This window comes from Neophocaena asiaeorientalis, unplaced genomic scaffold (assembly GCF_003031525.2).
Source record: "Neophocaena asiaeorientalis asiaeorientalis breed wild unplaced genomic scaffold, Neophocaena_asiaeorientalis_V1.1 scaffold268, whole genome shotgun sequence".
NCBI classification, from domain to species: domain Eukaryota; kingdom Metazoa; phylum Chordata; class Mammalia; order Artiodactyla; family Phocoenidae; genus Neophocaena; species Neophocaena asiaeorientalis.
Window position 1 is genome coordinate 2,250,910 of NW_020173979.1, and position 27,457 is coordinate 2,278,366.

Here is a 27,457-nt window from a genome sequence, read left to right on the forward strand (position 1 = left end):
GTAGTCGTGGTGCGTGGACTCAGTAGTTGTGGCGCGTGGGCTCAGTAGTTGTGGTGTGTGGGCTTAGTTGCCCCACGGCATGTGGGATCTTAGTTCCCCGACCAGGGGTGGAACCCACATCCCCTGCATTGGAAGGCGGATTCTTAACCACTGAACCACCAGGGAAGTCCCCTCACAAACCATTTTCAATTCAGTGGACAAATATTTGCCAAGAGCCTTTGCCGTGTCCAGGACCGTACGAGTCACACAGAAAAGGGAACCTCCCACAGCCACCCCTGACTTCTGGTAGCTTTCAGTTAACTCGTTGGAAAGAACAGGTCTACACTCGAGGAAACTGCTAGAGAATGGAACAGAAGTGTGTAAGAGAGGGAGGCAGACTTGAGCAGTGGGGGGGGAACAAGAAAAGGGAGCCCAGGATTCACTGGGGTGACTCCAAGGTGAGGCTCCGGATGGGTCATGGAGATCTCAATCAGTTCTGAGGAGCCTGGAATGTTCCCTCTGCTCCAACCTCATCACCTGGATCCGAAGAGTCACTCCAGACCCTGGTGACCTTGTGGCAGTGAAAGTCTTCACCAGAGGACCTCACTTCTAAAGGTGTGAGGAAAGGGCAGACACCAGCAAGTCACTTCCTGGGCGGCTCTATAATCCTGACAGCCACCTCCGGAGTCCACACAGCAAGGTTCTTCTGTGGTGGCACCAAGGACCTCGGCACCCTCTAGCCAGGCTCCGCCTACTCTCTGCTTTCCTGTGTGGTTCCCTTGTCTCTCAAACTCCTGATGCTGTCTTCTCTGTGGTGCCTGGGGAGGACCATCTCCTTTCCCAGTCTGAAGCTGACCTAGGAACCCAGAGAGCTGGGTGTAGCTGAGTGGGGACAGAGGCAGACTCACAACTGCTGCGTTTCCCTCCGCCTCTTGAGAGTTGACACCTTTGGGTACCTCTTGGTGCCCTGATTACGGTGAGGCTCCATCTTAGGGAACTGCTCCCCCAGCCATATCCACAGAGTCCCAGGGTGGGTACCCATCCATGAGATCACATCCCACGGCCCTACCCCCTTGACCACGAAGCATCAGAGCAGAGATCTGAGCCAATCAGATTCTCCCCCTGGAATTAGGAACTTTTTGGAATTTGGAATTACAACAGAGAGATTCCAGCTCACTCTGGGTTGATCTCTGGATGGCAGAGATGCAAAACTCTACAGTTAGGTGAGGCCATCTTTGGCCACGTGGCCCAGAAATGCAGAGAAAGTGGATCCGCAGAGAGAAGCAGAGATGTAAGGCAAAAAGAGATAAGCCCTAACAAGCCATGCTCTCCCTCAGCCTTTGGCCAAGTGTTTTTGCTGCCACAATGCCCTCCTCTCCCTCCCTCTCTAAGATAACTGCACAGGATTCAAGGGTTCCATAATGCTTAACAGTGAAATTCATGATATGGACGGAATGTTTGTATCTCCCAAAATTCATATGTGGAAACCCTAACCCCTGGTGGAAAGGTTATTTGGAGGTGAGACCTTTGGGAGATAATTAGGATAGATGAGGTCATGAGGGTGAAGCATCCCCATGATGGGATTAACGCCCTTAAAAGAAAAGAACACAGAGCTCTCACCCTCTTTCTTTCTCTCTCCCCACCATGTGAAAACACAGCAAGAAGATGGCCATCTACAAGCCAGGAAGAGAGACCTCAGCAGAACCCAGCCAGGCTGGCACCCTGATCTCAGACTTCCCAGCCTCCAGATCTGGAAGAGAATAAATATCTGTTGTTTAAGCCGCCCAGTCTATGGTATTTTGTTTACAGCAGGCCTTTGCCCTGGCCGCTGGCCTTAAATTTCTCATCTACTGCCACTTTCCCCATCACTCACTAGACCTCGGCCACACTAACCACATTTCAGTTCTTCGAACAAGTCAACCTTAGTTCCAACCTCAGGGCCTTGGTTCTTACTCTGCTTCTGGCTGGGAGTAGCCTCCCTCTGTCTTCATATGGTGGGCTTTTTCAAGTCATTCAGATTTTTATAGAAATAATCCTTATTCAGAGAAGCCTTCTCAGACCACGCTCATTGACACAGACCCTTAGACACTCTATTTTCTCATTACTTTATGTGCAGCATGAGACCAGCTACCTTGCCCATCTTATTCACCACTATATCCCACAAAGCCCAGCCCAGCACCCAGCACAGCAAAGGTGTCCATCGGATATTTGTTGAATAAATGACTGAGACACAAAGAGTCTGGCCTCCACGAGTCCAGACAGAGAGCCAGACTGTGGGTGGAAAAAGGGAAACGGTGACACTGGCAGAGGGCACCACCATTAGCTTGGTCTGCGTTCAAAAGTTTCCCAGTCAGCAAACCAGCTCACGCAAGCCCTCCTAAGGAAACACAGTGCAGAACTCGGGAAATGTAGCCCAGGGCTGGTCAAAAGACAGTCATACTCTAAAATATGCACGACCAGATTTTGTGTACCACGTGTTTTATCTTTGACCGTACTTATGGAAAGATTATTCAAGAACATCGTGAACACATAAAAATAAATCTTTAAAAATATCATTTGGATGACACACACATACGAATGAAAGATTTTTCTCTTTTTACTATAGCATTCCATTAAGGCATTTTGAAAAAGCAAATGTGCTAAGTAACGGCACACGATAACCTGCAAATAAAAATGGACCCAGTTGCTACCTACACAGCTGACCCCAGATGAAACCCACCCCAATCTCACCATCAACCAAGGTAGAAGGAGGGGGCAGCTCGCCAACTCTGTTTCCTGTCCTCTGAGGACCTGATAGTGTCCAAAGCAACAGAAGGTCACGGTTCTTACTCACACTGGGATGTGGGTCAGAGAGTGGCCACAGCCACCACTGCCTGCTTTGATCACTGGGCAAAACAATGGCTATTCAGTGAGTGCCAGGTGCCAAAAGCAAGGCATTTGACACACTATCGCATGTAATCCTACAAAAACCCTAGGAAGCACACATTATTATCCTTGAACTTATGTTGAGAAGACTGAGGCTGCTCAACATAAATTCAAGCCTCAACAGAGAGGCTAAGTAACCTGGCTGAGATCACACAGCTAATTGGCATCAAGGCTAAGATTTGAAGGCCACAGTGCCTAGATCCCTACCTACCCAAGAGCTGTCCCTCCCCTCCACACTCCATAGATTAGCTCTCCTTACCCTTCTTCATCTCCACCATCAGTAACTGACGTCAAGGGCCCAACACCTTCCTCTTTTCTGTCCCTCCTAAACACCCAGCACCGGCCAGCCTGCAGTGAACTTCACGAGGTTGATGATGATGGACCCAGACTTCTTGCAGAGCATCCCCTTCTGGTCCGCCTCTCCCTCTCTCTCCTTCTGCCTTATCCCCCGAGGGCTCTTTTCTCATCAATTATCAGCCCTCTTGCTTTAGTTTTGTATGCCTAATTTATCTTGTTACCCACTTCTTTTTGTTTGTTACCTAGCCAAAAAACAAGAAGAGTGGGCTTCCCTGGTGGCACAGTGGTTAAGAATCCGCCTGCCAATGCAGCGGATACGGGTTCGAACCCTGGTCTGGGAAGATCCCACATGCCATGGAGCAACTAAGCCATGTGCCACAACTACTGAAGCCTGTGCACCTAGAGTCCACAACAAGAGAAACCGCCACAATGAGAAGCCCGCGCACCACAACGAAGAGTAGCCCCCATTCACTGCAACTAGAGAGAGCCTGCGCGCAGCAACGAAGACCCAACGCAGCCAAAAATAAATAAATAAATTTTAAAAATAAAAATAAAAAACTTAAAAAAAAAAAAAACAAGAAGAGTCTAAAAAACATTCTTTGGCTTCCTTTTAGATTGTAATCTTACCTTAGTTCCTGTGCATTTCTTTCTTCTGAGGACTTTCTTTTACTTTTCTCTCTTTTACTTCTTCCTACTTCTTCTGCCTCTCAAGGTTTTAAGGTCTTAAGGAGAAAAAACAAATATATATATATATATATTATATATATATACACACATACATGGGCACTGGATTCCTCTGGCCATCAGGCTAAGTTCACTTTGTTCATCATCAAAATGAAAGTGTTTTGTAACATGATCTATAATACTTATTATTCACTGGTGGGGATGGCGAAGTGGGTTCTGACTTCAGAACAATAATAAAATACAAAGATCTGGCAATCTGTATACCCAAGTTGAAATCTGGACTTGACCCTTCCAGCTGTATGTGCCTTGGACAAGAATCTCTGAGCTTGAGGTTTTCATCTGTAAAATGGGAATAATAATTCTACCCCTTCCCAAGGCTGTAGAGAGGTTTAAATAAGCCGTGTATATGAAAGCACTTTCAACCTAGAAATAATTTCAGCAAAAAGCAGGGCCTTGGCCGAACTACGAAATGCCACAAGAAAGGGGAGGTTGCTGTTGAATTGTGCATTGGATATCGCACCTGGGTGGCCCACTAACTCTTTACATCCACGACCTTTCCCCCAAACGGGGTTTCCTCTCTGGAAGTCCCAGTTCTGCTAATGGAACCAGGAGGCATTTCATCATTCAATAACCACACACACACTTAATCTGCTGTGAGTCAGGGACTGCAGTGGGTGCTAGGGATTTGACATTGAACTTGCCGAACAATGTCCCCTCCGTCAGGGCCCTTATAATGCATTTTGGATGGGAAAAACAGTAAGACAACAAACAATGAAAATAAATAAACAAGATAATAACTGATCAAGGCCCCTGATTTGCAGGGACAGCCTGCATGAAGGCCCTAAGGCAGGAAAGAGGTTGGCTTATTTGTAGTATAGAAAAAAGATGCTGGAAGGGAATGAGTGAGGGGGTGGTTCCCCTGAGGTCTGCAAAATCACCAGGGCCAGATCTTACAGGGCCTTCCGGTCTGTGGTCAGGAGTGTGGATTGGATTCTAAGGAGGCCTCTGGAGTCAAGCGATGGAGTGATAGCACTGGGTTGAGGGTTTATTTTTGTTGGTTGCTTGGTTTGGTTGTTTTTTGTTTTTTTTTTTTATCAGTCTGGCCACAGTGCAGAGAATTAGGATTGGAGAGAGTGTTGGTGAGCGAAAGTGGAAGCAAGAGAGCAGATTGTCAGCTCCACGGTAGGACAAGACAGAGATGACTGAGGCTTGGATGGTGGAGATGGAGAGACGCGAACAGAATCGACAGGTATTTTGGAGTCAGAAACAACACAAAGTGGTGATGAGTTACATACAGAGGTGTGAAGGGAAGGAGAAAATGGCTCATTTTCATATCAAAGAGGACTCCTGGGGTTTTTTTTTTTTTTTTTTTTTTGCTAGAGCAACCAGAAAAGCAGTGATAGTAATGATTGAGATGGGGGTGGGAGATGGAAGAGAAGTGGAAGTGCACGGGGCAGGTGATGGGGGAACTGGTAAAAGAGAGGTAAAAGAGAGGCTTAGGGACTTCCCTGGCAGTCCAGTGGTTAAGAGTCTGTCCTTGCAATGCAGGGGGCATGGATTCGATCCCTGGTTCAGTATCCCTGGTTGGAGAACATGTAAGATCTCATATGCCACGTGGTGCGGCCAAAAAAAAAAAAAAAGAGAGAGAGAAAGGCTTAAACTTCCATCATTTTCCCCACCTACCCCTCAAGTGCAAAAGCTGGTTATCTTGCCAGTTTGTCCCCACAAGCTCGTAAAAATCGCCTCTACCTTCGCATCTCCAATTTGCCACGTGACTTCTCAATGTGTTTCCCCCCTGGAGGTCTCCTCCTCCAAACCATCTCTGCACCCTCACTAGCCCCACAACCTCAGGACTTTCTGGAATGGGGAGTAACGCACTTATCTTTATTGTTTAAGACTTCTGCATTGGGTTTTCTGTTACTTGCAGATGAAGACAGACACACCAGGCCCTCGGGATCAAATCCCAGTCAACGTTCAGCCAAGAGTCCTCTCCTCCAAAACACCATCCTTCCCTGCCACACCAGACCACCCAGGTCTCCATCCTGCCTGCTCTCACTCACTCCTCTGGGCCTCTGTGCATGTTGGTCCAGCTACCTGGGATGCTTTTTCTCCCTGTTTCCACCTTCTAAATGCCTCCTAACCATTCTCTTAACCATTCTTCAGTTCCTGTTTTTTAAGCGAACGTAAAAACTAAAAATTTTTCATCTTTGACACCTTTTATGAGGTGTCAACCATTGAGGGGTCAGTGGTTGAGGGCAACCATTCTCTTAGTTCCCATAGTACCCTGCCCTCATCTCCATCATAATGCCAACCACACAGTGCTGTAAAAATTATTATTTCCTCCTCTCTAAATTTGTACTGCTGTAAGGGCAGTGCCTGGGTTTATCTCTTCCTTGCTGTCCAGTATGCAACACGGGGTCTAACACACAGACACACACAAGAGTTGACTGAATGACTAAATGTCAGAGTGGGTTAGTGCTATAGACCGAACATTTGTGTCCTCCCCAAATTCATATGTTGAAAGCCTAACCCCCAGGGTGATGGTATTTGGAGGTGGGGTCTTTGGGAAGTAAGTAGGGTTAGATAGGTTATGAGGGTCAGACCCTCATGATGGGATTAATATCTTTATAAAAAGAGGAGGAGATATGAGATGGATCTCTCTCTCTCTCTGTCTCTTTCTCTCTCTCAATATCTCTCTCTCCCCCCTCTCCCTCTCTTTATGCATAATTCAGGGAAGCAGGCTTCCACTAAGAACCAAATCACGCTGGCATCCTGATCTCAGGCTTCCAGCCTCCAGAATTAAGAAAAAGAAATATCTGTGGGAATTCCCCAGTGGTCCAATGGTTAGGACTCTGCACTTTCACTGCCGAGGACAAGGGTTCAATCCCTGGTCAGGGAACTAAGACCTCGCAAGCCGCGCAGTGCAGCCAAGAAAAAGAGAAAGAAAGAAATGTTTGTTATTTAAGCTACCCAGTCGATGCTACTCTGTGATAGCAGCCCCAGCAGACTAAGACAAGTAGGTTCTAAAGTCTTCAAACAAAGTAAAAATCTTGAATGGTCAAAATTAATCTTAAAAATCCTGCCTACCACACATAAAACACAGTATCCATGTCTTTATTACACATAATTCTTATCCCCACTGAATTTTGAGAAGTACTGAGTTCCACTAAAGGGGAGAATAAACAGAGAGGTTATATGACAATATCTCTCATTCAAAGCACCCCACTGTAAAACAGTCATCAATCCTTAACAGGGAGTTTTAAGGAAGATGGGGTGGAGGAACGGCTTCTTCACTGGCTCCTTCTACACTGGCTCCTGCTTGCCTGAAGGAGTTTACTTGATTTTTGTTTTAATGTTCTCGTCTGTAACCTCAGCTCCCAGTACAGCAGGAAAAAACTGTCATCATCATTTGGTCCAATGAAGCCTTTCTATTTTTCTGAGTAATTTACAGAAATAATAATAAAGGGACAGCTTTTAAATTTTTATTACAAAATTGAATCATTTAAACATAGCAGGGACTTCCCTGGTGGTGGTCTACTGGTTAAGACTCCATGCTCCCAATGCACGGGGCCCAGGTTCGATCCCTGATCGGGGACGTAGATCCCGCACGCCACAACAAAGATCCCGCACACAGCAAAGACGACCCTGCATGCCACAACTGAGACCAGGTGCAGCCAAAATAAATAAATATTTCAAAAATAAATATAGCAAATTTTCATTCCCTATTTTCCTGACTTTGAAGGTATATAAACTCAAAATGAGCAACATTCTCTACATGCAAGTAACTATTCATCAGCTGAACCAGGGGCAGATCCATCTCACAAATACTAATTTCAGATTTCAAGTAAATCTCTAATAAGTTCTAATTTATTGTTATTTCTGGTTCTTCTTGCAGTTGCATCTTAAAACTAGTACTTTTCAAACCTTTGATGGGATGTAATTTTCCTAAAGAGAAGACGGTCATCTTCTTTTCTCCATAATTGCAAAGTATTTTCTTTCTTACATTTATAAACACTAGTAAGAATATTCTTTGGATCACCTTTGTAAACACACCCGACTTCATCATTTGTCCCTTTCAAACTGTATCAAGGAAATTTTGCTAAACAAACACCACAAAAGGTACAAGAAGATTGGCCTCCCCTTCTTTGAGCAAAACAGGACAGTCCAGGTTTTTGTTGCAACATATTGGGTGATGAAACCATCCTTGTTGCATGACTAACTGGATGAGAATACCATATTTTTTGTCCTCAAAAATATATTGTTTATTGATCGATTCTGGAGTGTGAGAAAATTGATCCAGATTGTTGTATGGTAAAACTCAGAGTCTGAGACTTTGCTTACAGAGTGAATTTTACTGTTAACATCAGAGTCAACATCGCTGCTGTCCCTTCTGATTTGTCTAACTACTGTAAAACATTTTCCTTTGTCAATTTTCTTCTCTTCGCCATTTTGTGCAGGCAATGAAAAATTCTGTATTCTCCATGGCATGCAATGAAAGTGATAATAAAACTACAAAGATGATGTCCTCGGGGCTTCCCTGCTGGTGCAGTGGTTAAGAATCCACCTGCTAATGCAGGGAACACGGGTTCGAGCCCTGGCCTGGGAAGATCCCACATGCCGCAGAGCAACTAAGCCCATGTGCCACAACTACTGAGCCCACGTGCCACAACTACTGAAGCCCGTGCGCCTAGAGCCTGTGCTCCACAACAAGAGAAGCCACCGCAATGAGAAGCCCGTGCACCACAACGAAGAGTAGCCCCTGCTCGCCGCAACTAGAGAAAGCCCGTGCGCAGCAACGAAGACCCAACACAGCCAAAAATAAAATTAAATAAAATAAATAAATTTATTTTTTAAAAAAAGATGGTGTCCTCTATCCTCTTTTATACCTTCTTGAAAGATGATGTAATACTCCAAGCAATGTAATAAGAAAACTGAAGGGTGATGCAATCGTGATGATTTATTTCACTGTTGCATCAACCTTCTGGATGGTGATTCCATCATTCTTCCATTTTCTTATTATTTTAGTATTTTTAGCATAAGTGGCAATAATTGATGGGTAATGATGAAATAATTCCTAGGATGATAAAATGGAAAACATTTCAAGATATAAGAAAAATCAGATCACTAAGATCCCGTGAAGTCTTAGATTTATAAATGGCTCCAATGGTCCCATATGGTACATTCAAGATAGAATGAGTTTTATTCTGTTCTTGTTAAAAAGTAAATGTTCTCTTTGATCTTTGAAAAATTTCCTTTCAAAAGAACCAAAGTCATGATATATAAAACTTTACAAATAGTTAGAACTGCTCAGAAAAAAAAAAAAACTCAAAAACTAAAATTGGGTCCCATGGACCCGGATGGTATACTGATGGTTAAATCACATTAATAGATTTGGTCATTTCGTGAAAATTTTCAAAATCTGACTCCCTGGTAAACTGCCCCACAAAAAGACCCTTCCCTTACCCATAGTTCTCGGACCAACCAGTCAGAGAGAAAGCTCCATAGTATTCCAACACCATAGATGCTCACCTCCGGGCTCCACCAGCACTCCCCACGGAGATCAGGCTGCTCCTGGCCTGGGACATTTTCTCCTAGAGTCTGTCTTCACACACAGCGAGGAAGCAAAAATCATGACCTGAGGAAAACAGAGACCACTTCTGGAATACTCTGCAGGCTTCAGAACAAGGCACTAACAAAACTCAGACCACAATCAGACACCAAACTTTACTGCTTTGCATTCTTTCCAGTAAATGGATTTATTGTAAGGAGACAGTGGTCCTATTCTCTTAGGGTTTTTAAAAATTCTTTTTCATCTCTTGTGTTTCCAGTCAGTCCATGACTATGGTTTGACAGTTAATCTACAACACAGAGGAAATGTCCAATTCACAAAAGTGGTGTATTCCAAACCTTTGGAAGTTGGTTGTTTCGGGAACTCAGAATATTTTCTCCTTAAATAAACAATATTATAAATGATGGTGAGGTTTCCAGACCAGCCCCACAAAAGCCCTCTTAACTCATAATGTTGTTGGGGCCCTGGACTTTTACGGTGAAAATTAGTAGAGAGCAATTTTGTTGTAGTACCAATAAACAAACTCAAATATGGAAGATATAGTCTCCTCTCTCCTGAATTCTATTTAATGAAACAACTGATTTAATGAAAGGAGATAAAAGGAAAGACAGACTTTTTAGGGAGGGACCTCTACTTATAAGAATTTTGGAGCCTTATAGCAGCATTCTATTGTTATTTTGTCTGTCCAGTTTCACTTGGATACCTTTTTTTCATTTTCCCTCATAGAGGCATGACACAAAGGAGCCATGATGAGGGTAGATTTGGGGCTCATAGCAAAGGATGGGGGAGGAAAAGCAAAAAGTTTGAGAGAGATTTTCTTGATGGGGCGATTAAAGCACGTCGTTGCAAGGGGGAGACTGCCTAAATCGGTATTAACTGATTTGCTAAGGAAATTGAGGAGAAGGTGGAAGACCCAGTATTAGTAGTGCCCTAGGCCCTTGAGCCAGGAAGAGAGAGAGGAGAGTCCACTATTTGGTCAGACAGTTCCCTCTCTAACCATAAGGTGGTGCCATCAGCCCAGACAGTCGGCCCCAAGGGGGCGTGGCTTGCAGGAGGAAGAGCTCTCCACGAGGAAGCCACGTTTTCCACCCTGGCTTTGGAACTCAGAAAGCCTGGACCAGACACCAAGTATCAACCTATGCGATATTGCCTCATCATCCAACAACTTCCCATCCTCCAAGGCCCCACCTGCTCATACCTTCCCATCCTCCAAGAATACCTTTCTAGGCATAGCAACCCACATCAAGATTCCAACTAATTACTCCCCATTCCTCTCATCCATATCCCCCTTCACAGTGTCAGCACTGGGCCCCTGACCTTTTCCTAACTCCAAAAGGGAATCTAGTCTAAGAGCGTCCTGGAGTTTCATCCTTAAATGCCATCAGGATGTGAAAACAAGATCTCTGGTGAGCACAGATTTGTCACAAAGGCCCCACAACAAGGCCCCAGATGCCCTTGGCAGCTTTATCCTCCACTTGAATACCAAAGTGGGCAACCCCTATTCCCGATACAAAACGCACCACATCTCCTCCGTTCATTTACCCCTGCTGGTCCTCCCTCCTGTGATACCCTCTGTTCCTTTTCTACTTGTCAGTATCCTCTCCCCTTTCAAAGTCTAACCCGAATTAACCTACTTATTGTTTGGATTTAACTGGTGGAGTTAGAGAGGAAAACTTGGGTTCCACGCATTAACCACAGAAGCCCCAGATGGTCACGAGGTGAGCCTGCCTCATCCTTTCCACTGCCAGTTGGGTCTTAAACTGAGAAGGAGGGTCCGTCCAGCCAAGACTCCCTGCTGAGCCTCAGGGCAATACCAGCTGGACTGTCCTCGCATCTCCCAAGTCTCAGTGCCCACCTAGAGAGACATCAAAGCTGCAAGCACAATGCGTGGCCCAGTATCTATTCTTAATTCATGTTTCCTTTATAATAATAATAATAATAATCGCTACCATTATTACTGCCCCTTCGCCACTCCCTACTGTCACCAGCCGCAGTCTGCCAAACCAGTCCTGAGTTACAGAGCTAGAAGAAGGAACGAGGGGAGATCACAACACAGTCGCCAGCCTGAGCTCCCCTCCCCACTTCCACCCCAGGCCTGTGGCCTAGACTGGTAATCCCAGGAAACTGCTTCCTGATTCTGCAGAATTTTCTCAGCCCTGCTGGGACGGACTGGGGTGGGCATTCTTCTCTGGATGTCTGGCTCTGGCCAAGTGGCCTGACGATTAAACTTTTAAGAACTGGTACCTGTAACTTGCAACACCTCAAATACAGTTCACTACTTTCCTTTTAGTTCTAAAGGGACAGGTGGCTCAGGTAGGAGACAAGGTAGGAGACCAGAATGTCCCCCGTGAGGCTGGAGCAAAAAGCCCCAAGATGAATTTTTCCATTATGCAGGTCCTCTGAGGGCAGCCCCAGGGCTTCATGGTGGCAAAAGGCCATGCCCCAGCTCTGGGAGGCAGGAGCCCAGAGACCTCCATCTGCCTGGCCCCTGATCCAGGTGGCCGAGAAGACTCAGAGAGTCTGCATCCAACAAAGGTCGGCTTGCTCCCACCCTGTGGACCTCTCCTATTTCTGTGGCTCAAAGAACCAAGAGACCAGATGCCCTTTTTAATGCCAATATAGCTCATGTTCTCACCTACAGAAAAGGCTCTCCAAGGAAAGAAAGCCTACCCAGGTAATTCAGAGGCTTACGGAGTTCGTGGGAGGCCAGACTGCTGCCGGTTTTTTTGTTATGTTTTGTCTTTTCAGGATCTACAGGAGACGGTGTTTCATAAACTAATAAAGGAAGTTAACTACGCAAACAAAAGCAGGGTGGGAAATGCTAACCACCTATTTTAATGTACTTGTACCCCACCTCCTTCCCCCAAAGCTCTGAGGCTGCAAGAAGTAATTGTTATTGGAATCATGGGCATGAGTGGTCAGTTTCTTGCCACTGCTGCAGACTCGGACCTTCAAAGTGACCATTTCCTTGGGCTCTGAAATCGGGTGGGGATGGTGGACAGCAGGTCCCCGGCGCTGCAACCCCGGGGAGAGCCCACCCGAAGGCGCTTTCCCCACCCCCTCCTTTCATTCCTCCCACCTCAAGGCCACTGGATGCGCTGGACAGCCGCGGCCAGAGGCGCCCACCCTGCCCCCACCCCCACCACCCCCACCCCCCTTCCTAACGCCCTCGTGCATCCGGAACCAGGGGAAGGGAGCTTTGGAAGCCGAACGGCGGCCGGAGGACGACCCGGCCCCAGCGTCTCCGCGCCCCCTCCCCCAACCGTGTCACATGGCTGCCCCAACGAGGCTCGCAGTGCGCCCCGCCGCGGAGACCCAGGGCCGCGTCGCCATGGGCAGTGGGTGATGAAACCTCCCCGGCGAATTACCGCAGAGGGCAGGGAGCGGAGCGGGGCCGAGGCCGGGGCCGGCGCGGGGGGTGGGAGCTGGTACCCGGGCTCACCTGTTCTCCAGGAGGAGGATGGAGACGGCGGGGGAGGGGCGAGGGCGCGTCAACCCGGGGTGAGTGGCGCGGCGCTGGCGTCCCCGCCCTCCCCCAGCCCTGCAAGCCCCCAGAGCAGCGCCGTCGGACTGATGGTGCCCGGAGCAGTTCCTGTCCCCAGGCCAGGCGCCGGGGAGACGTGAGCGTGCACACGTACACACACAGCGGGGGAAGAGGCGCTCCGAGCGGCGCCCAACTTTCTCCCTGCTTCCGCAGGCCGGGGGAGAAAGCGGTCGGGGGCAATCCAGCCCCGGCCGTGCTTGGGGAGGGAGCTCGAACAAGGAAAAGAGACGGAGAGAATTTCCTCGGGTTTTGTTTTTAGGGTTTGGGGAGAATTTTTTGACCTTTTCCATCCGATGAATGAAGAGTAAAGGGAACCAGAATGGGGTGGCGAGTAGCGCTTTGAGAAAATGGAAGAGTATGCTTGGAGACGCGTGAAGTTGCCTTTCAAGCTCCAGCCTCTGGGGCACGCGATGCTCCTCGGCGGGCTGACTCAGGGCTGCCTGGGCCTCCCAGCCCCCCGCCTGGAAATGATGCAGGTCCAGTCAGTCACCTGGATCCCTGCAGCCCAGCCCGGAATCCGTCTGGACTGAGGGAGGGGCGAGAATCTGGCACCAAGGCCCACCAAAGAGGGGCGAAAAGAGGAAGATGGGGCAGTCGCTCAGGCTAAGTCCTATATCTAGTGCTCTGATCCTATCTTAAATAGTTTGAGGGATTTTTTTTTTTAATGCAAAGCGTCACAACGCCAGGAATTCCCGTATGTGCCCAGTTTGGCCCCAGCATCACTGTATCCAGGAAACTTCTCCAATCCTCGGGGCTGGGAATCTCAAGTGAATTCCAACAGGCAGAAAGAGGAAACTTTCCCAGCCCGATGCGGGTGTGATGCGAGTCAGGAGACCGGGCGGACGCTGTCCCAGCGCAAACTGTCCCCTCTCGCCCTTCTTTAGCTGCAACCGGAGCTGGAATTCGCTTTTATTTTTTTAAGTCCGTTCGGCCATTGCCCTCGAGCACCCGCACACGCGCATGCATCTCCGGCCGCGCTCTCACACACTCACACACGCACGCAAACGCGTGGCCGCCGCCAGGTCTGCAACTTTGTCAGGCGCTCCCAGCGGCGCTCGGCTTCCTCCCGTAGTAGTTGGGCACAGGCCACGCCTCCCGACCGTGTTGTCAAACGGGCGGGGGTCTCGGATTGGTCCAGCCGCCGGGACAACACCTGCTCGACTCCTTCATTCAAGTGACACCAGAGCTTCCAGGGATATTTGAGGCACCATCCCTGCCACTGCCGGGCACTCGCGGCGCCGCTAACGGCCTGGTCACATGCTCTCCAGAGAGCTACGGGAGGGCGCTGGGTAACCTCTATCCGAGCCGCGGCCGCAAGGAGGGAAAAGGCGAGCGAGGAGGAAGAGTGGGAGGAGGAGGGGAAGCGGCGAAGGAGGAGGAAGAGGAGGAGGGGAGCACAAAGAATCCAGGTCTCCGGGCGGGAGGTTTACACCAAGAACCATGTGTGCCGAGCGGCTGCGCCAGTTCGTGACCCTGGCTTTGGTGTTGGCTACCTTCGACCCGGCGCGAGGGACCGACGCCACCAATCCGCCCGAAGGCCCCCAAGACAGGGGATCCCAGCAGAAAGGCCGCCTGTCCTTGCAGAACACAGGTAAGTGCGTGCGCCCCAGCGGCGGGGAGCTGCTGGGAGAAGACACCCGGCACCCACGCAGAGCGCCCCGGGCGCTTCGCCCGGAACTGGGCGCCCACCCTGGGCCGCGCAAACTCTTGGGGTGGCGTAGGACGTGCAAAGGAAAGCGCGAGGCAAAGCGAGGTCCGCGCCGGGCTCCGCGCGCCCGGAATCCGCACGTGCTGGCAGGGTGATGAAATGGCTGGGGCAGGACTTGTTGCTGTCCTCCCTGGGTCGAGGGTAAGTGAAGCAGCGTCTGACGCGGCCAGTGCCGGCTCCGGAGTCCCCGGTCCGGTTCAAAGCTCCCTGCTCCATCCTGACCGGCTTGCGGGAGGCACGGAGGGTCCCCGGAGCGAGGCTGCGCCCTGAACCCGGAGAACTTCTCTTCCCAGCCGGTGGGCCGCGGCAGGACCGCTTCTCCCCTTCCTCAAAAGATGCCCGACATCCGAGAACTTTGTAGGCGAGACAAATTGCATTTTGAACTTTCCCCTTAGGGAGCATTCCTTTCGGAAGGGGTAGGGGCGGGTGGCGCAAAAGCGTACCTCTGCGGTGCTGCCGCCGTTCCCCGCTCCAGGGCAGGTCAGCAAGGGAAGAAATGGTGACACGGCCCGAACCGTGCGCCGCAGCTGCTCGACCGGCTCTCCGCTCACCCACAAGCTGCCGAGCACAGCCAGGCGTGCAGGGCTCGGGGCTGGCCCTTTTCCCAGCCTCCTGGAGAGGAAGAAAATCTGCCTACAGCTCCTTCGCTCTTCACGGCCCTCCCTTTATTTAGGGGGCCTGCGAAACCGGGGGCGGCGTGCGTGCGCTCACCGCACGAGCAGGAATGCACGAGTGCCCATTAGCGACGCCCGGAGCGCGTGAATCGCGGCCCTGCGCGCTCCTGGCCGGCGCGCCGGGGCCGCGCGTGGGGTCGTCCGGGAGTCTCCCACCTCCATAGGCGGGTGCCAGCACCCGCGGCCCGCGCCCCGCTCATCCTAGGACCCTCGCGCACCCTCTCCTCAGGGAAAGTCCCAGAGCTTTCCCTGAGAATCGAACGTGATTTTCGCTAGTTGGTGACCCTCAATAAATACACGCCCCTCATTCTCTCCGCAGATTTAACCTGAATGTGGATTATCTCCTCCGACCCCGCCCTTCTTCCAAAATATACTTTTCTGATATAATTTTGTGGTTGGTTTAAGTCAAGGAATTGGGTAGGGGGAGGGAAGGAAGACAGGCTTTGCGCGCGGCAGCCTGACAGTTAACTCCCTCTCAGCCTGTCCTTTCACAGAGACGAATTAGAGCCACATTCTGCGAAGGGGGGCAGCAAACTCCCGGGTCGCGGGAATTCTTGGGGATGAAGCGTCACCTCACCCCGGATCTCTGTTTAAAAGGAGCCTCTAACTGCGAAGGTTGCGTTTCTGCAGACTAGCCCCCATCTGACTATTCCTGAGCTTGCTTGCAAACCGCAGCTTCCCTAGCCTGGTATTTTTAATGCGGATGGTTTGGAGGCGCTGCCTTAATAGGAATTTTGTTTTGATTTTTAGATGTTGAATCATAAAGCTGAATTGAAACTGCTTTTTGGACGCTTTCATTTGGGGGTCAGGAAGGAAATGGCCTTGATTTAATAACAGCAGCTTCATCCAAGTAGAGAAGGGTATTTCATTGATGAAGTACAGAAAGGAAGAGCAAGCTGATGGGTTGAAATTTTATTTTTGTCTGTGGGTTTAGAAAGCTGAAATATCTTATGCTTTCAGACTAAGTATTCCCACAAATACTTTAATAAGACGAGAAGGATGAAAAATGGAGTGTTCAGACCTAACTTCTGATTGTGACTTTCGCAATGTAGGTTTGGCTAATTTTTTACAAATATTTACAAATACATTTTCATAAGTAGATTAAGTGATGAAATTTTCTTTCCCTGGTTTTTTAGATCCTGAAATAGTCACTTCTAACTTTTTCTCTTAAATCTTCTTTTAGTCGTTACTTTTATTTCAACCCGCCTCTCTGCACTCCCCAGCATGGCTGAGAATTTTGAATATGATTGTACGTAATTCTCATTTTAGCGGAAATCCAGCACTGCTTGGTCAACGCTGGCGATGTGGGGTGTGGCGTGTTTGAATGTTTCGAGAACAACTCTTGTGAGATACGGGGCTTACATGGAATTTGCATGACTTTTCTGCACAACGCTGGAAAATTTGATGCCCAGGTAAAAAACCATATTGAGCGCCACGAATGTTTTGTGTTAGCGTAGCGTGATCGAAATGTTCGTTGGAAAGACTTGTTAACAGATTTTCTTAGCTGACGGTCATGGTGGGTTTTAGCACTTGCCAGAGACCTTCTAGGTGAGCAGCAGGCTGCCAGTGACTCCCCACTCCACTCCTGGAGTTCAGCTTTCTGGACCTGTCATGTAGGCTAAATCCTTCTCCACTCTTCAACTGTGTCTCCACACACAGCGTGGAATGGAGACCAAGTTGAACACTTATCTGAGGATTCTTAGCAGAGAAGACAAAAGTCATAATAAATAATAAACACCTTCTAAGGGACACCTAAGGATGTCCGGCTACCCAGAACCCAAGTCTGCAAGGCCCATCACATTTAAGAGTGTAGGTTGAGTGGAGAAGGGCAGGGACTCCAACTGACCATGCCGAAAGCTATTTTCAAGAATAAAAGAGACACAAAATTTGTAGAAATTCATCATCTCCTAGAGGGCATGTGGGGGACTTCCCTGGTGGCGCAGTGGTTAAGAATCCACCTGCCAACGCAGAGGACACGGGTTCAATCCCTGGTCAGGGAAGATCCCACATGCCGCGGAGCAACTAAGCCCGTGCACCACAACTACTGAGCCTGCGCTCTAGAGCCCACGAGCCACAACTACTGAAGCCTGCACGCCTAGAGCCCGTGCTCTGCCACAAGAGAAGCCCCCGCTCACCGCAACTAGAGAAAGCCCACGCGCAGCAACAAAGACCCAACACAGCCAGAAATAAATAAATAAATAAATTCAGAGGGCATGTGGGCAGGTAGCATGGATAAATCAGGGCCTTCAGAAGAGCAGACTTTTCTCCCTCCTAAGTAGCAGATCCTCCTTTCCCAACCTGAAAAGTCGGAACCCTGAATGAGTCCTGCTCTATATAATAACTATAGTCAGGGTCTGACCCACTTCAGTTATCCCAGGGTCCCCAGGGTAAAGCCCAGTTGCTGTGTGGGCAGGAAATGAACCCAACAAGCAACTTTATGGCTCCAGTGCCCACGATCCAAACATGTTTCAGATGGAGTAGAGCATTAGGCTCATCTCCTTCCTGTCCTCCCCAGCCCACATATGCACTATGAAGTACCCTGTAGTTGTTACAGACTTCCTCTCCCATTTCATTGGAGAGCCATGACAGTGTTTGGATGAGGCCAACAGTTTAGGTGTGATTTATGAACATCGCCAGTCACCATGTACTGACATCCTGTAGAGAGCCTGACAAAGCAACGCCTGGGAACCAGAAAGCAATGTGACAGGGCTGGCAGCCTCCCCTACAGAGGATGTGGGGTGGCAGCAGGGGAAACAGAAACCGGGGAAGGAAAGAGGAGTAGAACGTTTGAACTCCTTGAGACTCCCTAATAAAGCATCCCTTCTGGATTAACTGGAATTAGGAAACGTAATAGGAAATCCGGAGGAAAGATGTGTATTTCAGGGCAATCCCACAGGATGTCAGGGAAGAATACCAAGAACGTATTACTGCAGCCCTCGCATAAATTAATCTTCCTTTTTTCTCTCAACCAACAGCAGTATGTTCTCAAGTTAGAAGCATCCCTTTCAAGTCAGATCTCAGCCCATAACTACTTAATAAACTGGCACACCGTACCCTCCATCCTATTTGGCTCCCACTGGAGAGTCAGAGGAAAGGGGGCTACGGGGAGGTGGTTTTTCAGTGATCAGACACTATCTGTAGACATTTCAACTGCTTCTAAAGGAGAGAACTGAAATAAACATGCTGGCTGGCTTCCCACTTCCAACCTAAACCCATTTACTTTCTCAACTCCGGTACGTCCGGGCCTGTCTAAAAAAACAGGGGGTGACCTCTCCAACGACAGCTTGTTTCTATAGTAAGCGGGGTGCGGGGATCCCTGGGTAGGTATCCCACAGTGCCTCTCTGCCCCGAGAGGTTGATAAGGGAGCTGCCGGCCCGGGCTCGCCGCCACACCCCGAACAGCTGTCTCCTTTCTAGGATAAGAGCGATCTAATGGGGTTGCCAAGAAAGAGGACTGTAGGCCAGATGTATGCCTGGCTGCCTTCGCCACTCGGAGGCCGGGAGCATGGGGGAGGGGCCGTCAGTTGGGCAGTTCAGACTCCAGATGCTGCCAGGCAGTGTGCCAGGCGGGCCTTTTAGAGGCAATAACCCTAACAGTTTAAAGGAGTCGAATTGCTTTCAAAAAGGAAAAAGAATGCTCCTCCTTAAAGGCTAGGAGGAGACAAGAGAGAGTATGGGTTGGGGGTGGCAGGAGGCACTGAGACAGAGAAGGGAGGCCCAGCTAGCACCGGATCTTGACATCCCTAGAAGGAACAAGGGGAGATGTGAGATTTGGACAAGCAGGGACTTTCTACTTGAGAAAAACTCTTGCTGGGCGCCACCAAGGAGTTCTGGATTTATGCCTGGCCAAATTCCCCTCTGTGTTCCAGAAGCGTTGCCACCAAACGGCCAACAGTGGGGCCGCCTTGAAGATGGAGGGTCATGGGTGGCCCAGGACCAGGAAGGCTAGCAGAGCGGGTCAGGAGGAAGGAGGCCGATGCATTTGTCTCCCGAGTAACATACCGAGTGTGGGGGTATCACGTCCCTCTGGACAGACCTCCTGATGTAGCCTCAGCCTGTCACCTGCCAGGGTGTCTGTGTGCGGCAGGGCCTTGGAGTTCAGTTGTCAGAAAAATCCCTTGTAAGCCCAGAAAGGGTAAAAAAGCTGAAGTGTGTAAGAAGGACTGGTCTCTCCCGCCCTGCTCTCCCTCCGCTGTCCCCTCTGCTCTCAGGGCAAGTCCTTCATCAAAGATGCCTTGAAGTGTAAGGCCCACGCTCTGCGGCACAGATTCGGCTGCATAAGCCGGAAGTGCCCGGCCATCAAGGAGATGGTGTTCCAGTTACAGCGGGAATGCTACCTCAAGCACGACCTGTGCTCTGCCGCCCAGGAGAACACCCGGGTGATGGTGGAGATGATCCACTTCAAGGACTTACTGCTGCACGAGTGAGTGCTGCCCTCTGGGGGCAGGGGGTTGGGGGGGAACGGAATGGTGCAACTAGGATAGAGGAAGGGGAGGCCTGCTGGGGCTGGAGGAGAGTCTTCCTCGGTTTGAGGGGCTGGCCTGTAAAGGCTGAACTCTCCTGTCAAACTGGGAAGGTTGTGGTTTACCTCAGAAAGCTGCGCACTGACTCCCCAGGAGTCCCCTTCCAGCTGGCCTTCAGGAAAAGCGAAAGAAATTTCCACCATCGGTTTCCAAATCCTAAGCAGTAGCCACAGGAAATCTTTTCACCGAGCGTGAGATGTGTAGAATTCGGAAATACCTTTCGTCTTCCCCTCAGCCAAGATCCCAACGGTGCTGAGGGTTCCAAGTAGCCATGCGGGTGCCCCGGCAGACGGCCGAGAGCTGATAATATACTGAGCATGTACTAAGTGCCAGGTATTGTGCTAAGGGCTTCATATGAATTTTTCACTTGATCCACATGACGGCGCCGTGGGCTGGGTACCATTCTCATCTCCATTTTACAGATGAGAAAACTGAGATTCACTGCGGTAAAGGTCGCACAGACAATGAAAGGCAAAGCCAGGATAAGGAGCCAGGCGGTCGGGCTCCAGGACTTACACTCTTACAAACCAATCGCTTTTTTTCCTGCCTCCATAAGCTCTCCTTTCCTTTAGAAGGTCCGACTCACCTTCTCTAACATTAACGCCCTCCCAGAGAAAATGCAAAACAAATGACAAAAACTTTAATCAGCTAAACGCCTTTATGCCAAAGTGAGGAAATAAGAACGTACTTATCGGAAGACTTGCAATTCGATCATAAACCCAGGACGTCTCCTTCCTTAAAAAACATCCCTATAGGATCCTCAATTTTGCAGAGTAGTAAAGCATGTGGGTGCATAGTTGCTTCTAACACAGTAGCCCCTGAAGGTTACAATGGCGCCTTCCTTGGGGACTTAGAAAGGAAGCTACTAGCTAAGCAGCCCAGTACAAGTCATAGCACTGTTAGTCTTTACACAGCGACTCATTGAGCCAAATCAGTACAATTTTATGAACTCTTGCTCCTTAGTTTGTGCCATGGCCTCCCCCAGCTATGTCGCTAAACAGGCCACTCCCCACCCCCACATACACCACTTAGATCACAGAGGACAGCAACCGTCACCTGTCACTTTCCACTTGATTATGAGGCTCTAGGTATCTTGCAGCACCCCTTGGTGCGGTGTTAGAATTATAAGATTCACCGTGAATCTCTACCAGCAGCTCTTGCCAAGAGCAAACCGATGTGGCTTTTCCTTGAGTTACACTAATGCCTGATAAAATATTTCCTATTCTTCCAAATCCCTAGAGAAAAACAAAGCAACAATAGCATCAACAACAATAGCAATAACTATCATTTTCTGAGTGGGCCAGGCCCTTTGGCCAGAGACTTTACCCGGATTATCTCATTTATCTTTCCCAACAGTGCCACAAGCCAGAGAATACTGTCCCCATATAACAGAGGAAGAAAGTGAAGCTAAGTGGTTAAAGGTCTTACTCTGAGGTTCAATTCCTACTTTTCAACTTGGGAATTGGTGATTCTGAAGCCAGTTGTCGGGAATAGACCTCAAACCTCCTTGTAACCTAGGCTGCGTTCTCCCCCGCAGACCAGCTAAAGGCTCAGTGGTCCCCAAATGTGGCGGGATTTTTCCCTTTTCTTAGAAACAGCCCCATTATACTGGCAAAGCACTGTGAAATTTCCTTCCTTCAAGGTGCCCCTGCAAGAGGCAGACACCCCATGGCTGAGAAACTCATGAAATTCATTTGTCCTCAGCCCACTGTCATCCTTTAGAGATAGTTTGTTGGCCTCAAGCATGGATGACGGGGCACTAGTTTTTAATTCTATGGTACATTCTTGGAGCCAAGAAGACTTTGTCTTTCTGGAGAAACGTCTTCTGTGGGGAAACTGAAGGTTTTGAGGTTTTTTGCCACCCTCCCCACCTTGAATTTAAGGAGAGGGAAAGTACCGTGGCTTTCTGACATCTCCTCTACGGAAACATGGTCCATGGGGCCACGGGACCCTGACTTCCAAAGGACTCCTTACATCATTTAGAGCCAACACATAGCCCCCACCCAGGCCTGCTCTGGAAATGCTGGTGGTCCATCCCGAAAGCAAACCTGGGCCATTTTCTCAAATTCTCAGTGTGGCTGCATCCAAGTCATCTTGCCTCCTGCTAAGCCGGCACCCCTAGCTCCCCACAAATCCCCACTACCTTCCCTTCTGAAGCCACGACTACACACTGCGTCCACTAGTACTTCAAGCTGAACTGAGGTTTTTGTTTTTTAACTATCTGAACTGATTTGAGCACAAAAGATCCCATCAGTCCCCAGATATCAAGAAGACCATTTAAGAATGTGTGACACTGGCCACAGATAAGAAAATGAAAACTGAATTGGCTCTTCCCTCTAGAGAGGAGGAAATCATAGTCACTCCAGAATGCACGTCACCCGCATCCCTCAACCTGATCCTCATTCACCCCAAAACACGTTCAGTTAAAAGGACTTCCTTCAAACCCTCTGCTCCCCTCACCCCCTTCCCATCCCACTTCCTCCATATCAACGGCTTGGCCACCACACACCCTGTCACTGAGTGCTGGCAGCCTCCAGCCACGTCCCGCTCCAAGTATTTTAAAAAATCTTTTAGCCTTGCTGACTCCCAGTGGAGAGAGCTGGGCTTTGTCATTAGACACGGGCTGAGCTAGCAGCCAGAGAAGGCACCATGCCAGCTCGAAACAAGCTTAGATGAACACACAGCCCTCCCCACAGTTCACAGCTTTCTCCCCGGCCGACAGCGCTGAGGGCAGAAGAGAGCGTGGGCTAGCCTTCCGGGACCGCCTCGGGATTCGGAGAGCTCATCTGGTGGGCAGGACGCCCTGGCGAAGGAGGCCAAGAGGCAGTCTGTGCATTCCCAAGAGGGCCCTCCCCTTACTCTGGGGAAAGAAACGTGAAGGAGAGCATCCCAAAAGGACAGATGCTCAGCCTCCTCGATTTGCCCATCTAGCCCCAGGGGGTGGCAGGTAGGATCAGGTGCTAAAATCCCGATGCTGCTGTAGCAGATATACTCGGTGACCCTGACCTCCCTGAGGCAGTCAGTTGCTAGTTTTCAAAAGATGGAAGGAAACAGACCTGCAGGGAGCATTTCCCTTGTGTTGCCCCTTGCCCTCGTCTCTTAAGCAGACTTGGGTCATTGCTGTCCTTGTCACGGTTAGGGGCCTGCCTTACAGAGTTTCAGCACCCTGCCCATCAGCCGTGCCCAGACTCTCTGACTCTGAAGGCATCAAGGAGGCCTTAAAAGGCAGCTTGATCTCTATCAGCCAAAACAGTCCTCCTCTCCACTCTCAGCCCAGCCCCAGGCCTTCCCAGCCCAGAAGCTTCCAAAGCCACTTTCACACACACACACGCACACACGCCTCGTCTCCTTTTTTATATCGATGAAATGAGGACAGTCCACTCAATTACAACTTGAGGACTAATTCATAAAAATGGCAGTAAACTGCTTCACAAGTCTCAAAACACAATCTGCTCTTCCTGCTTGGCGACAACTGTCAACTTGCAGAGAAAAGATTAAATGGGCTATAATGCAGCCCCCCAGGTGGTCCAGGCTCACAGAGGAAAAAAATTCTTCTTCTTACAAATGATCTCATGTTCCAGAGTGATTTCCTGCCCAAAGGGATGGCCCAGAGCTTCAATGTTCCTGATCAGAGATATCCAGAAATTCTGCCAGTGAGGACTGCTTAAGAAAGCTGGTTAGCCACATGGAACACTCCATACCCCTCTCCCGCCTTGGGGATCTTAAAAAGGCCAGTGAGATGTAAGAAAGGCTCAGTGAGTGGGCCAGGACAGCCCATTGCCGGGGGGTCCTTTTTGCCAGATGGGCCCCAAAATATAAGAAGCAGGCACACTGCTCCAGCTTTCTGCACACACCTCCCACCCACAGGAGGGAGGTTTGCATGACGTGGTCATCCAGCACTTTCCTAAAGAACAACCCGGGGCAGCTGGGATGGCCTGAGCAACTGGCCCTCCCCTTGGGATCCCAGCGTGCTTATTTCACAGACAGCTGGCTCTCATCCCAAGCACGTAGACCCCTCTCAGCCAGCTCTCCCCTCCCTCATCTCCCGTTGTGGCGAAGCCCAGATTGGAAGCATAGAGGTGCTTAGACAGCCACTCCCCCACCTCGGCCTCTGCTACCAAGGAGCGGAAGAGCTCTGTGGGAATTCACATACCCCCACCCTTCTCTGCCTGTTCCGGACTCCTCCAGATACAGAGGGGAGTGCGCCCAGAAACTTCCCAAAACACCCTTTATCACCATGAGCCCAAACCAGGGGCAAACACGGACCACGGGTGAGATGGTTTCTTGGGAGCCTCACGTACAAAGCTCACCTAGGAGAAGGACACCCAGTGCAAAGCCAGCCAACCTCGCTTCCCTGCCATAAAGACTCCCCAGTTTGGTATTTAAGGCCCTTCATCATTTGCCTAAGTACTCCACTGGCTCCAAGACCCAGCTCCACTCCCGCTAAAACCCTCCCAGTTAGCACACCCTAAACAGACCCGGAGCTCCCCTGCCGTCTTATTCACACAGCTGGCGTTCTTGCCCCGCCTCCCCAGAGATTCTTCCCAGACTTCTAGCATATGCACCTGTGAATTGTCACTGGCCCTTTTATTTGTGCATGGCATGCGGGATCTTAGTTCCCCAGCCAGGGATCGAACCCGGCCCCCTGCAGTGGAAGCACGGCTTCCTAACCACAGGACCACCAGGGAAGTCCCTCACTGGCCCTTTATCTTGTGGTAGGCTGTCTCCCCAGCCTCCAGTTCTCTCCAATGCCTGGCATGGATACCAGTACGTAATGGCCACCCAGTCAATGTTGGTTGAGACCAGTACTCCAAAGAATAGGCTTCAAGTAGTTCCAGAAAGCTCGTCCACCAAACCAAACCCAAGCCGAGCGTTGGTCACGTCCCTCTCCCCCGGTGTATCGGTCCTGCCCTCTGCAGGCGTACTGCATCCTGGGTCTCTCTCTCAATCTCCAGACCCTACGTGGACCTGGTGAACCTGCTGCTGACCTGTGGGGAGGAGGTGAAGGAGGCCATCACGCACAGCGTCCAGGCTCAGTGTGAGCAGAACTGGGGAAGTCTGTGCTCCATCTTGAGTTTCTGCACGTCGGCCATCCAGAGGCCTCCCACGGCGCCTCCCGAGCGCCAGCTCCAGGGCCACAGGGCCAAGATCTCCAGGGGCCACCACGGCGAAGCAGGTCACCACCTCTCGGAGCCCAGCAGTCAGGAGACCCGCCGAGGTGCCAAGGGCGAGCGAGGTAGCAAGAGCCACGCAAACGCCCACACCCGGGGCAGAGCGGCCGGCCACGGGGCCCAGGGAACTTCTGGAAGCAGCGAGTGGGAGGAAGAACAGTCTGAGTATTCTGATATCCGGAGGTGAAACGAAAGGCCCGGCCGGGAAATCTTTGCTCCACGCCGTCCATTTTCTTCTCTCTGGACATTCCAAAACATTTGCCATTAAAGAGGGGGGATGTCACACGCAGGATTTGATGGGGATTGCGGACTTGATGGAGGTGTATGTAAGCGGCATGGACAGGTGAAGCGGAGACTCCCTGGGCGGCAGCGAGGGCTCGGTTGTGCCCGCTGGGTCCCGCACCGGCACATCCCGAAGGGAGGGAGCCACCCGGCGTCCTCATTGCAACTTTGCCTTCTTTCCATCCGCGGAGCCCTTGGGCGGCAGCCTGCGGTTCCCTCTGCTGTGGGAGGCGATGGGGAGGGGCGGGGGTGACCCCCGGGGCTGGATCGCGGCCCAGACCGCAGCTTCTGGTGCTGTCTTGGTGGAGAGCAGCTGGATTCCGGTGCAGGAGTGGGTGTGAAAATCTCCCTGGGAATCAGGAGAAGGGTGGAGAGGAAGCAGGGGCCGTGTGGGTGCTTGGTGCCAAACCAAATCCAGTTTCTTGCATGGGACCTTGAGGTTTGGAGCAACTTGGGAAGGGGCGGGTGAGGGTTCTAAGTGTAATTTCTGAGCCATTGTTCTGTCTGGGGCACCCTGTCCGAGGGAGTGGCCCCTGTGTGTTTGTATTTTAACCACTGCTTCAAGTCTCGATTTCACTTTTTTTTTATTTATCCAGTTACATCTCCATATCTGTCGTCTAAATAAATAGCTTTCAAACAAAGCAACTGGGTCATTGAAACCAGCTCAAGGGAAAACAAAAAACAACCCATCTTTGGGGGCTGAATTGTTTTTAGTGCTATTTTAAAAGGAATCAAAGAGCAGTGTAGCCGTACATCTGACTGCCTGACGTGGGCTCATTGCCACTTAGGGCAAAGCCACACCTGGAGGAAAATGCACACAGGAGGAGTGCATTTGACAGATTTCCTTTTGCATTTCGGTATCTCACCTTGACCCTCAGCCAAGACAGATAAAGCACCGTACCCTGGATTCCATGAGGCCAAGTTGGAAAGCTGGCCTCTCCGTGCTGGAGGATGGAAAAGGGGAACACAGAAGGACTACTCAGTAATTTTCACCAAGGAATGCCGACCTTTTGCATAAATGGAGGAGACTGCTGAAAATCGCTGAGGGACGAGATTTCCCAGATCCAGATTGAAAATTTAGCAATAAGAAAAGGAGTCAGAGTAAACAAAAGAAAGGCAGAGAGGAGAGACAGAAGTAAAGATACAGGGAGAAGATTAGAACAGAAATCGTCAGCAGTGGATGTCTTGTGGTTACTGAAGAGGTTTCAGAGATAGGACTTTACTTCTCTTTCCCAACAGGCTACAAATTAAAGCTTATCCTTTCTTGCAGCCAGTACTCAGACAGGAGCCCAGTATTGCAAGGAGTGGATGGATGTGCTGGGCCAGGTCCTTCTAGAGCAGGGGTCGGCAGACCTTCTCTATAAAGGTCCAGATAGGGAATACACTATTTTCGGTTTGGCGGGTTGTATGGTTTCTGTTGCAGCTACCCAACTAAGCCTTTGTCGCCTGAAAGCAGACATACGTAGACAACACATACCAAATAGGCTTGTCTCCATGCCATTAAAATTTTATTTAACAGGGACCCAACTGGACTTGGCACTTGGGCCTGAGTTTGCTGACTGCTGTTCTAGTGACTGGGCAAAAAAGTATGCATCCTCCATTTACATCAGCTCATAGCTTTCCCTGAAAGCAACCTGAGGCCAGAGATAAAGAAGCTAAATTTATCTGCTCGAAAATGATTTGTTCCACAGAATGCCCTTCCCCAAAGCACAGCTAGTGTTTATATAACCCAAATCCAATCTCATTGCTGCCAGGACATGGTGCCGGAGCGTCATTTCCCCAATCTTTCATGATCCATGTTGGAAAGAAACCATTTGGGTATCGGGGGAGGGGGACAAAAGGCTGGGAGAAGCACCTAGAGAGAGCTAGAGCTGCAGAAAGAGGAGGAGACAGTGCACTTAATCCGGCTCTGCCCTCGGAGGGAGGAGGACCAGTGTGTCAGGCTCTGCCATGGCAACCGAACATAAACCGTGTTCGGTTTATGTTCAAGCCACGAACATAAGCAGTGGATGCCCTCACTGCTTATGCCTTGAGAACGTGTCTCAAGCCACGCAGCACATGGACTGTTTTCCTTACATCACTCAAAAGCTGAAGCAATAAC

The 27,457-nt window shown here is 49.9% G+C and overlaps 2 protein-coding genes across 2 annotated transcripts in view; one reads left to right on the forward strand and one right to left on the reverse strand.

Annotated features, from left to right (window-relative positions):
- Positions 1–14,104: 14,104 nt before the first annotated feature.
- STC2 (stanniocalcin 2) lies at positions 14,105–25,994 on the forward strand. Its single transcript, XM_024753387.1, has 4 exons — positions 14,105–14,589; positions 16,650–16,792; positions 19,592–19,803; positions 24,859–25,994. The coding sequence occupies exons 1-4, from the start codon at positions 14,439–14,441 to the stop codon at positions 25,259–25,261; spliced, it is 909 nt and encodes a 302-aa protein (XP_024609155.1). The 5' UTR covers positions 14,105–14,438; the 3' UTR covers positions 25,262–25,994.
- LOC112405086 (CDK-activating kinase assembly factor MAT1-like) overlaps positions 25,514–27,457 on the reverse strand; it is a 63,886-nt gene continuing 61,942 nt past the window's right edge. The window contains 1 exon segment of the mRNA XM_024753369.1: positions 25,514–25,705. Coding sequence (XP_024609137.1) covers positions 25,514–25,705 — 192 coding nt within the window.

Coding starts and splice junctions, on each gene's coding strand:
- STC2 (XM_024753387.1), top strand. CDS start 14,439: ATGTGTGCCGAGCGGCTGCGCCAGTTCGTGACCCTGGCTTTGGTGTTG. Junction 16,793..19,591: donor CTGGAAAATTTGATGCCCAG/GTAAAAAACCAT, acceptor CTCTGCTCTCAG/GGCAAGTCCTTCATCAAAGA. Junction 19,804..24,858: donor AAGGACTTACTGCTGCACGA/GTGAGTGCTGCC, acceptor CTCAATCTCCAG/ACCCTACGTGGACCTGGTGA.